The 12,282-nt window shown below is 35.9% G+C and overlaps 1 protein-coding gene across 2 annotated transcripts; it reads right to left on the bottom strand.

The window, feature by feature from the left end:
• Positions 1–991: 991 nt before the first annotated feature.
• unkl (unk like zinc finger) lies at positions 992–12,102 on the bottom strand. Of its 2 annotated transcripts, XM_020932505.2 has the most exons (16): positions 11,998–12,102; positions 11,147–11,356; positions 9,433–9,609; positions 9,186–9,319; positions 8,958–9,093; positions 8,759–8,876; positions 8,546–8,630; positions 8,315–8,472; positions 7,849–8,037; positions 7,607–7,654; positions 7,347–7,524; positions 7,191–7,280; positions 6,889–7,122; positions 6,611–6,798; positions 5,878–6,135; positions 992–5,720 (listed from the first exon to the last, which is right to left on the bottom strand). In XM_020932505.2, the coding sequence occupies exons 1-16, from the start codon at positions 12,060–12,062 to the stop codon at positions 5,565–5,567; spliced, it is 2,424 nt and encodes an 807-aa protein (XP_020788164.2). In that variant the 5' UTR covers positions 12,063–12,102; the 3' UTR covers positions 992–5,564. The 2 variants fall into 2 exon arrangements, with proteins under 2 accessions (XP_020788164.2, XP_055008610.1); XM_055152635.1 differs by lacking the exon at positions 7,849–8,037.
• Between the last annotated feature and the right edge of the window lie 180 nt (positions 12,103–12,282).

Here is a 12,282-nt window from a genome sequence, read left to right as displayed (position 1 = left end):
AGTTTGTTTAATTTATGTTTTAATTTAGAAATGTATGGCACTAACCAGATTTAAATTTGTCAGACAGGCCTTATCAGTGGATATAGTATGTGTATTAATTGTAAGTAGGTGTGCTACAGCCAGCTTAAACGTGGAGGGGCCTACATGATAGTTCTATAAAATACATAATCCATGCTATGTGTGCAAGACACTTATATTGAAAACCTGTGGTTTCATAAGGACTGTGTTGTACATCTGTTTCACTGAACAATAAGGCATGCATTTTTAGACTACTGTTTACATAGTATTGTGTTTCTGTATCTCAGATATCCAGCACTTACAATGGCCATTTTCAGGTGTGCATTTTTCTTGATAATCTTCACAAATGTTTTAGGTGATATTGTTATGCAGGTGTATACAATTTCTAAAAGCTCTATAAATTATTAATTCATTTGGTGAGTCTTTGCCATTATAAGATGTTGAAATGTGACCTTTGTAAATGTACACTTTTGTGGACAGCTGTGCTTATTTACTGGTTTCATAGTCCCTGATACTCGGTGCACTTTGGCAAACAGTTACATCTCTGAGCCAAGTAACTTAAAAGTACAGGTACAAGAGGACCTGCCGGGCATATGCTGCCATCTAGTGGGAGGAAGGATTCCAGTGATAACAGGTAAACATTGTACATGACTTTTACATACTACCTTTCTCTATAAGGTGCAGCAGTCCATTTTAATCCTTGATCTGATGATATTAATTTGCCTTAGGACATTCAAGCCATAGACAAAGGTATTCAAATAATATTTAGATTTATAATGAGGTGATAAGATCCCTGTCCTCAAAGCGATGCTACTTCTGCTTTACTCACCTATAACCTGGTTTATATTTTAATGCTTTCAATACTATATTTGTTAATACATGTACCAATTTTCCAAATTTACACTCGTTTTTGTGTTTTCTTAACAAAAGACATCTGTAAAATAAGAAAAAAATATGCTGAGACAAAAACACATTTCAGATGAAAACTTATTTTAATTGTCAATATGATAGAATTCTGTAAACCATTGCATAACTGTAGTGTAACAAATATCAAGTGTTAACAAACTAGTAATACACTACAGAGAATATGCCATACACAACCCTTGATGTAGAAAAGCAATATCTAATATCCTAAAACTTGCACCTATTTTGTGTTCACAACACAAAACATAGCATTATACCAACAGTTATTTCTACAATAATCAAAGTATTTCCTACATATCCATAGTTTGTTACAAATAAATGTTGTCTTTACCCACTTGCATTAAGTTAAATTTATTGAAATGCTAATTTATTACACATTACATATTCTGCATCATCATTGCTGTATATTCATGAAAAATACTTTTTTTTTTTTTAACTAAACTGACAAATAGAAACGTGAAAACTTTATTTCTAATAAATTTTATTTAATAGCAGTTCACACCTAAATGCTACATCATAATGAATTTACTGCGCTCCGTAATATTCCAGTGACCTATTATTTAAATATCTAATTTTGAGCAATACATTCAATATTTTAGGGCTTCAACGCAAAAAAAAAAAAAAAAAAAAAAAATTCTAAACAATATGGAACATTTGTTTCCATTTGAAAAGTATTCTGCTTGACAACACCTGCAATATTTTCACTTAATTTGAACAGCTTCATACATTATACTCATATACATGTACAAGATTGCATAAATGTTTTAGGCTCCATTTTATAATATTAAAAACAAAAAGACAACATAACAACTAACTAACAATAATGCAAAATAGAATCAGCTATTCTGTTGCAGATCATAACGATACATCAATTACAGTTCATTTACAAAATTCCCACCATTTGGTGCTTTTCTTAATGAAAATTGTTTTGTTTTCTAATTGAAATCAAACTGTGTAAGTTATGTATTGCTGTGTTTTTATGGCATGGCAAATACAGACTGAGCCAGATATTTTTTAACTAGTTAAAAATCTAAATTAAGCCTTATCATAAGTGGTCATAATGCAAAGGGGGCATTGTCACATTTTTAGAATCAAACATTTTAAGGCACTGAATCTTTTGACTCTGATTTTTTTTTTTTTTACTCACTCCAACTGTAATAGTATTTTTTAAATCAATATAAAAGCAAATTTTCAAACAAGGCACAATCTAAGAGTTATGGATAATTGGTCCTTTGAAGAGATCTACGAAAAATGTTTTTTTTTTTTTTTTCATTTTCTCCCACATTTGTAATAGTCCGTTTTTAGTTTTTATTTTGTCTGTATCTGCCATTGATGCTCATCACAATCATATGCCCCCATTCACTTTACACTAAAGAGAACCAATTTGGACCACAGCTTTAGGACATGGAAATGCAGTCAGATAAAAGAGCACCTTACAGTCACTGTAGGCCAATTAAAACAGCAGAAAATGCTATATAGCACAAACAACTGAGAATAGGTTCTGTAAAGCCAACCAACAAAACTTACTTCAAGACAGTACAGTATTGAAGTTGAATATGGCCACTAGATAAATAAATGTCATTCATATTTCTTCACTATAGACTGTTAACCACTTGGTCAGCATGTCTGTGTGCTCAAATCTGCCACTAACACCACTGTATATAAAATTAACTGAAATGAAATGTACAATACACTTTAGTGACAATCTGGCGCATGCTTTTAATCATCAAACAATAAGGATAGTAATTTTAACTAGTCAATTAAGGTACTAGGTGATTACTTATTAAAATTAGATTTACCACAAATAAAATTCATGAAATGCAATGCAAAGAAAGGAATATTACAGGTCTTTGGTAAAACTGCAAGTCCAATAACATAAGCCAGTGGCATAACTCTTACTTTTAAAGGCTGTATCCTGGCCCATTGCATTCGGCAGTAAAATCTAATCAAAACATTCCTAGACTTGTACAAACTGAGCTGCCCTTAACCTCTGCCCTCTGACCTCCTGTCAAAATCTTCAGGCAAAGCCAGACTTAATTCACAAACACACACTGCTTTTTGCAATACTATATTTATAGAAGTATAAATGAATTATGTTAAAGGGTAACATTCCCTTTAAAACAGATTACAGAGCTACTTGAACACCACTTTGGTTTGTTTTGAGAAATTCACAAAAGACATCATTAATTTAGTTGGCTTCACGGGCAAAAACGTTGACCAAAAGACCCTGTGAACAGCTTTACAGGGAAACAATGCAACAAATACACACTAACTTTGAATTACTCGAAAAGGGTTCATCTAGAGCAGAACAGGTCTATGACATCATTCTAAGCCATTGTACTCAAACAGACGCATTACACAGAATAACAATCTTATTTTTCATAGTTTGTGGAATCTGAGCTGTGGATGCACAACATTCAAACATCTAAATGTATTACAAGAACTACAATAATACCTTTTTCCAGAAGCAGCGAAGCTTGCTGAAAATTTAAGCCGTAACTACTCTAAAAATAACTCCATACAAATATTCTGGCAGTGTGACACAGTGCGATTATTTTTTACTTTTTTTTTTTCTTTTTATAACACATAGCTGGTTATTATATCGCATAACATGCAATACCAGAAGTGCTTAGCCTGCTTAATGATGTATTGTAATCAGTAATATGCGAAAATACCATAACCTTTACATATTTGTCCTCTGAGTTGTGTACTTGTCATTTGAGTGAATGTAAACAATACATCTTCCTATAGTTATAAGAAGCAAAAGGTATACCTGGAGATAAATGTTCTATTGAATTTAAAGCAAGAATAAACACAGTAGAAGGTCATTTCAATTAGACTATGCACAAAGTCTATGTAAAATGTTACAAGTTAACACACAATTCTTCATTCAATGCTGAAATATGTTACAATTACAGTTGTTTAAAAAGCATTTTTAGATGTTGCTATACTCTTATTTGCATACTCCCGAAATTGAATTGTAAAAACTAACTTGACTGAAGCTGCACCAAAAGAGCACCACGACCAAGGAATGGATTTGGGGCGAGGGGGGGCTCTTGAATATGGTCAAAGTCAGGACACAGGCACTGGCCAATGTCTGTTTACAATGATCTCTTACTCAGACACTGGTGAGATGAGATTGCCCAAATTCTACTTTTTTTTTTCTCTATAAACATGTTATTTGCAGAGACCTGTGCACAAGCTTCAACTGTTTGTGTTTGCTTCGACAAATGTACATTTATTTCATTTAGAACTAAGGCAAGGCACTTTTGAAATATGTTCTATTCAAGGTCAGGAGGCTATTATATTTATATATAAAACTTGCCATATTCGGCAGCTAATACATGCTCTCTAATAGATAGGCTATAGAAATCTTTACACAACTAAACTAAATGATTGAATAACAGCCTTAACATGTAAAATGTGCCTTACTGATATTACAGCTGCTGGTTATGCCTAATATGCATTGTAAATTTGCACTTAATTGATTGAAAATTTAAAAATCTATGAAAAAGCATTATAAACTATGTAGTAAGTTCTATGAAATCTTAATATGTAGAACCATGCTATGATTTACTAATAGAAAAAAAAACAACAACAAAAAAATCAAATTACTTTTCACAGTACACACGAAAGCTTCAGACAATAGCTTATAGAAAAAAGTATAAATCTACAAAAGACACAAAAGAATACCTAAAAAGCAGCTTAAAGCAAATGTCTAAACCCATAACATAGTCCCACATCAACAAAGTGCTTTAACAAGAAAACAAGGTTCTTCAGAAAGTTGGTCAATATTATGATGGCTGACTGAATGGCTTTATAAAATGTGTTTGTTTAAAAAGTCTACACAATTTTATTTTAAGAGGAAAGCCACATTAACTAACATGTAATTTCTTATTAACCATGACATTAAATAATTGCCTTGACAATGCTCATTTATATTACATTCAAATAAATAGAAGTACTTGTTTTGTGGAAAGGTGTATATGGTCCTCTTATTTCTTTTGCCCATTTTATGTCTACCAGTGTGCTGGTATAGATTTTTCTCACAAATTTTTGCATGGGACAAAAAAGTGAAGGTAAAAAAACAATGTATTTTAGGTATGCCTTTTATAATGGATTTCATAAATTACTGATATTCTGTCAGTGTCAAAATAATTATAAGGTTTTTGCACATTCATTCACATTCACTAATACAAAGTAATACAAAGTAAACCCAGAAGTGCATTTTGGTAAGATTATGCCAAGTGCCATTATTTCTACACATTAACATTGACATAAACATTGATAGAAAACAAGTAATTTAAATTCTGTACATAAATCATTGTAATAGTCATGAGTGCATAACCATTTATTAGTTTAGTGTCAAATATAATATTGCATTTTGTAAGTAAATTTGTTCTATGGCTTTTTAATGTAAAACGATTAAAGTGGGTGAAGTACACATAAAATAGGCAAAAGCTAAATCTCTTGGAAAACACCATCAGTCAAGCATCATTTAATATCTAATAAAATTGTTAATTGTAGAAAACTGACATTGCTATACTGTATATAAAGTGTAAATATACATTAGTAGTTTTCAAAGAGCTAGGTTTTTAAATAGTACCTCGAATAATTGTATATCACCATTTTAATATTTTTGTTCTACAGTAGGGGCATTCGGCTTTACTAGACGCACAGTTCTCACATAGTACATAATGTTGGCAAGGCTGCAGAACAACGCAACGATCATGCTTTTGGCAAACTATACATTTCTTTGACTGAAGCTGATATATTACCTGTTGGAGAGAAGAAGAACGAGTATCAGCTGCAATCTTGAAAATGACAGTTCATGCAGTTGTTGCTTTCTATTGAGCATGCTTCATCAAAGACAGTGATCCGAGGAGAATTCGGATGCTACAAGTGCAGTGCTGTGTGTGATCGCGCCTTTCTTACCCCGTCTATTAGGTCTAGATCATTGCGCAGTTGACTCTGGAGGGAGTGGAGCTTAGACAAAGGGAGTTGCTCGAGCTCTCCGTAGCTGCGCAGGAGAGGTGTTCCTGGCGTGCGGCAGAGAACGTCAAAGTCCCCTTGGAGCTCCTTCAGCTTGCGTTCAGTTTCCTCCCACTTCTGCTCGGCTAGCTGCCGCTCTGCCTCAGCTGTTTTTGCTTGTTCTTTTGCTTCATGCGCTTCTTTTTGACAGGCTTCACAGGCCTAAACATACAATAGTGATCAGAACAGCGGATACAATGTAAGAACAAGTAGACATGTCACAAGAACTACTTAATCAAACTTATCATGATACATGATAGATGGAACGATCATTTTTGGGGTTCAATATTTATCGTGGATAAAGTTCAGTACTAGTGCAAAACTTTTTGTTATATTTCTGTACTAGGAAAAGATTTGAGATTAAGAGGCTTGAACAAATAACTTCTATGACTCATTTTAGATATAAACTAACTATGTTAGTGTTTCTGGTATTTATTTATTGCAGCTCATGTTTATACACAATACTGCACATTTAGATTTTTTTTGTTGTTGTTGAGATTTTTCTACTTTAGGGTTATTGTGAAAGTGGTGTAAGTAATTTTAGTATAAGTTTATAATAATTTTTCCTCAGCATTATGTTGCAATATATTGCACTTCAAAATGTCTTATTGTGAGCAGGGCATTTCAGGTGGCTGACCTGTTTGACCTGGTGCCATGCTTCTTCCCATTGTTTGATCTTCCTCTTGGCTTCCTCCAACTCTCTGAAGAGGCGGTTCACATCTGCACTGCCTGCTGCTGAGGTCAGGCTGCTGTACACTGGGGATGGGCTAGGGGAGAAACTGCCACTTGCGAAATCCCAAATGCTGCTTGAACCTCCATTCAACCCTAAGAAGTTTCACGCAAACATTTTGCTGTAGTCCAAGGATTCAGTAAGCAACAATGGAACTAAACAGCTTCAACCACATGTGAACTTACCCAGATTCTGAGAAGAGGAAGTTGGTGTTCCCAGAAGGCCGTGCTCTTGCTTGGCTAACATGGCTGCAGGCTGATTTTGCTGATTTAGTGCCGCAGACAGGAGAGATTGGGACAGGGAATGGGAGAGGGAGCTCAGAGGGGAAGTGGACAGTGATGACGAAGAGTTAAATGAGGACGAACGCCCAAGAGAACCAGGAATGTTAACAGGAGCAGATCCGCTGAGCACGCGCCGACCTGCAGAGACATGTACATTCATTCAATAAAAGTTTTTTTTTTATGATCTAAAGATAAGAAACACTTACCTCCCAACCCCAAATTATGGTCCTGCTCTTCTAGCTCCTTATCAAGAGATGCAACATTGATGTCACTAAAGTTGAGGTCTAGGGCAGATCCTAGGGACAAAAGCACTGTCAGTAAAAATGGTAAATAAAAAAGATGAGCCCATAACCTCTACATACCTATAACAGACTCCACTGTGTTGCTCCCTGGGTAGAATGGTGTGGCTTTTGCATTCATGGTGGATAAGGTGGTGGGTGAAGAACTATCTGAGCCAATACTGGAGGCTAAGCTAGATGTGATACTGGAGGTAAAGCTGGATGCCAAAGCATTTACAGCTGAGAATACAGTATTTTGTGTCTAAACACACAAAAGGGTCACATTATACTCTTAAACAAATGTAATTATTGTAATGGCATTTATTTAGTGATGTAAGACTTACCCTTTCTTGGTCCATCAATTTTGCCTCCCCTTGACCCTTGTTCTTAATCTAAAACAAACAAAAAGGTTACTGTATTTTTTACTTGCAGCATAAAAGAAATTTGAAAATGATAAACTGAGCAGATAAACATAAATATGATGCGACAAAAAACATAAGATAAGTAGATAAATGGTAAAATACTGTATATAAACTGTGGCAGGTGTTAATCTAAGAGTTCTGAAAGCTACTGAGAGTCCGTGTACCTGATCCTCACGTTCAAAGCCTGGTGCTTTGGGATAGTTAGACGTCAGAGATGAGACACTGGATGTGGTGGACTCTGAGCATAAACTATTGTTAGTTAAAGATTTGGGCCGGCTGATGGAGCTGACCGGGGATAACAAACTGTCGCTTTCTGAGCTGGTAGTTAAAGTTGAGCTATTTGAACATGAAACCTGAGGGGAAGAAGTGAACACAATGAGTAAAATAAACAAAAGAAAAAGAAAACAATGTTTACACTGAAACAAAAAAAAAAGATAACAGCAGAGATGTGTTGTCTACTTATACTATTACTTAAAGGAATAATGTGACCTCCAAATATAGTATTACAAGTATTAATTCATTAGTTATTAGAAATGAAAAAAAGTAAAATTTTACAAAAATAAAAAAATGCACATGAATAAATGCAATGATGAGTGATTTTTATGACGGGAGGCGGGAGGGGAAACATACACTTCCTACACCGTTGCTACTGGGGGTGCTGGAGCTGCCCCCACTGGTCCAGTCACTGGTGGGACATTCTGAATACTGCTGAGAGCCCAACTGGGACTGAGAGCTGGACTGGATTGCTGTCAGCAAAGAGCTCATGGTCTCCTCTGTAGAGGGGATTCCTGGTAAAACATATCAACAATACGAATGTAGCCTAAATAATAAAACTGCAGTTTTTTTTATGAAGAGCCTTACTTTCTACATGTGCAAATGCACAAAAGGGTCCTCTCGGACAGTATCCAGTTTGCCTCATGTCATTGCATTTGGTAGATTTGTAGATCTGTTGTACAAAAACATAAATAATACCACGTGAGTATCCACACAACACATTTTACTAATAATTACTAATGCTAATATTACTAATAACTACAAATTAATAATAATTTGAGAGCAAGAAATGTGACCAACCTCAGGGTGAAACTGCTGCTCTGTGCGAGAGTGACAATACTGACAGCTGTCTCCACTGTCACACTTGGAGGGCTCGCCCCACTCATCCCCATGTTTCACATTTGGACATGGAGTTGACCTGCACTCACAGATAGATCTCAGTCACACTCTGCATGTACTGTCTGCACAAAGTTTCACTTAAGTCAAAAACTTTTCCTACCTGTATTTGAACTTTCGAGGATTTCGTCTTCGATCTCTACTGTTGTGGTAATGGGGACAGGCATAACCTTGTCTGCATAGTCTAGGGGGCTTAGTACACTGGTCTGTTTTATAATTGGCTAGAACAAAATTGGTATCTGAAAAGGCACAAAAAAGTTGGTCCTAGCTGTCCAATTTTGGAAATGTTAGTTATTGCACAATAATCTTGACACTGTTTATAAATGCACACCTTGCCAGCGTGGGTCTTCGGTTAAGGTCTTCTCAATCATAGCTTGACTTGCTAAAACACCAGGCTGCAGGTCGGGGATGCCATCACCTGATCCCAGCTGTCCATTTTGAAGAGCTTCTTGTGCTTGTATCTCTCTGTATATACAAATGACATTAGATTCTATTAATTTTGGCAATGGCTAGTCCATTCCCATAGATTTAGTATGATTTGGTACATATTGTAAAGGTAGAATAGTATATCAGATGACCTGATATCATAGACAGGAGGCCGGAGGTCGTGCGGCCCGTGAGCGAATGCACAGTGGAGCCCATTCTTCACACAGTGCCCCCGAGCATCTGTCTCGTGGATACAAGTGCCTGTCTTGTAATAGCGGAGATGGTACTTGCGCTCGGTGTCACCAGTCGTCCGATGTAGATAAGGACAGCTGCAGAGGTAGAAATGTTTTAGAAGTTACAAATCAATTAAAATAACAAATTAAATATGTTTTATCATAAAGGTCAAGCATTGAATCCAGACAAATAGCAGGATTACAACTAATAAATATTTTGCCATTTGACTGACCAAGCAATTATTTTCTTTGATTATTCAAACATTAGATTGCAAAAGTGCTGTAAATCTTTTTTTTTTTTTTTTTATATTATTTATTTATTTATTTATTAATTTTTTACAAAATTTTACCCAATTGAAGCTAAAGTGATGGTGCTTGATGACATCTTGACAGAGTATATAGACAAAATATATTTTTCATTAAGAACACAAAATCCTTTATTTTGATTATTTGAAATTACTTCTCTCAGCACACGATACGTTTTGACTGTGTATAGTCCACATAATATTTGTTTTACTGCTCTATTAGCTGACAAATACTCCAAAAATCAATTAGTTAATGTTAATGGATTAATGAATTTAATAATTATACTGACTGGGGCTGACTGGTAAAATCACCATAATCACAGATTTTTGTATTAAGATTTTAAGGGTAAAGGGCAATAAGAGATAGGGCTATTCGCAGCCTGCACATAATGCAAGACTGATTTGCCCACTGCATCTTTAGAAAATATCTGGTTTATTGCACACAGCACCTCCCCTTATATTTTCTTCTAGAGCTGCAACAGTTTCTATAGCAACACATAAGGTCTTACAAAAATAACCACCATTAGCAACGAGCTATTGTGAGGTCTGCAGTCAATTACTTGAGACTGAGTTTCTTCAGCACTTTCATTTGAGCTGTGAGCTCAGCTTTATCTTGCCACATAGTGTTAACACGTTAAAAAAGCATTACGGAAGTGACATTACGCAACCTATTTGAGTAATAAAATAAAAGGGTGAAAATACCCAACCATACAAAATTCAATACAAACAACCTAAAATACAAAGGCCCTTTTTCAAATCTGCTTGAAAATGATGATGTATCTGCACGCTATTGTTGCATTATTTATTCTTTTGATGTCACATTCAATTTGTCACAATTGTCACATCATTTTTGGTAAAACAAATTATTAAAATCTTGCACAGTGCTTACAATACAAAAAGTAAATATGTATTTAATTTCCTTTTATATACTATTTTTAACCGGAAAAAGGATAACAACATCTGCTTTTCATTTTCATATTACAACTCAATTTTCCAATACTGATATATTGTTTTTTTAATCAATAAAACACTATGAGCTGCTATGTAACAAGAATCAAAAGAATCAATACTCAAATCCTTATCGTCAATTCATAGCTTTACAAGGGTTTCAGTACAGTGCATTCGATTAGCTGTAATACTGTAGTAAGTAACATCGATACATTCCCAAAACACACACAAACCAAGAGCTGATGAAGCAAACAGTCAACACGTGTCCCCTTAGTAGACCGACAGGCACAAAATGTAAACATGACCACTACGTACACGCGCTTTAAGTGATTCTGCAGACCAAGCGCGCCGTGATGAGTGTGCGAACGAGGGGTACTTACTCATCTCCATCGGGGCATATTCCTGTTGTTTCGTCGTATTTAGTGCAGTAGACATCAGGGCTGTAGTTAAATGTCCCGTCTCTACGTCTGATGGGTCGCCGTCTTCGCTGGTTGAGAAAATGCCAGTGAAAGCACGTAAAAGGTCTGTGCTGCGTACACTTATGCTGGAGGAACAAGGGGCACTGCTCTGTCCGAAACTCCTTCAAATATCTGCAAAAGCGACGAAAATACGAATTAATTAATAAAATATGCACAAACTACTTGCTATAAGCTTATTTTGAGGTTTGGTTAAATAGTTTAGTGGAGAGTGTCGTGTCTTCGGCCAGTCTCAATCAACTAAATATTTTAGGTCACCAACGTTAGCTCTTGATTCACAGACGAAAGCACGCAAAGAATCCGGCGTACCTCATGTGACAGTGCCTGCGCGTACGTCAGTAAATGTGCGTAGCAAGAGGGAACTCAAAATAAGGCCGAGCTATTTACAAGCAGTCTGTGTTAGCGAGTTCCTGGCTAATCATTTAGCAGCCCAAGTTGTCGATCTAAAATTAAAAAGATATTTCAAAACACGACTTGAAGTGTCAAAAATAGTCGTAATTCATTCGGATAACGTCCAGCTAGATATAAAAGGAAATTAAGGAGGCTGTGTTTCTTGGATTTGAAGAAATGTCGGAGCGTGGAGTTGCTGTTTGCTATGCAGCGTTAGGTAGTCACAAAGCCAGGAAAAGCACCATGTTTCAACGCACACACTAGAGCTGAGGAATGTAAGTAACACAATTGCACAATAACGCACATGCAAAAATACAAATACTGTGCGATGCCCGAATAAGGTTACGTGTAGTTGCTTTACTTACGTATAGTGGGTAGGTTTCTCGGTTTGAGGAGACGCATTGGCCGCCGTTTTCGAAACCGACGGCATTTTCAGTCAAAACAATGAAATGCGCATGCGCTCAGATCTGTTGCTCCTGTGCACGCACGCACGACAGCACAGTTGCAGGGGGCGCTCCAGCTGAGACAGTAAACAGAAAGATTAGGGACAGTTTGCTTACTGTATCAATCAAAATCGTGTAGCCTACTGCGTGGCAGACATGCCTTCGAATGCCGATTCTTCTTATTCTGCTATAACTCTTATTTGCATA

Source organism: Boleophthalmus pectinirostris, unplaced genomic scaffold (genome assembly GCF_026225935.1).
Source record: "Boleophthalmus pectinirostris isolate CB_2022bp ecotype Guang Dong unplaced genomic scaffold, ASM2622593v1 HiC_scaffold_17, whole genome shotgun sequence".
In the NCBI taxonomy this organism is placed as follows: domain Eukaryota; kingdom Metazoa; phylum Chordata; class Actinopteri; order Gobiiformes; family Gobiidae; genus Boleophthalmus; species Boleophthalmus pectinirostris.
This window is presented reverse-complemented; position numbering and strand designations above follow the sequence as displayed.

Excerpts from the sequence above, each read along its gene's own strand:
- unkl (XM_020932505.2), bottom strand. The coding sequence starts at position 12,062 with ATGCCGTCGGTTTCGAAAACGGCGGCCAATGCGTCTCCTCAAACCGAG. Across the intron at positions 9,094-9,185 it reads CGAAGACCCACGCTGGCAAG|ATACCAATTTTGTTCTAGCC; the intron begins GTGTGCATTTAT and ends GTGCCTTTTCAG. Across the intron at positions 6,136-6,610 it reads CATGGCACCAGGTCAAACAG|GCCTGTGAAGCCTGTCAAAA; the intron begins GTCAGCCACCTG and ends TTGTATGTTTAG.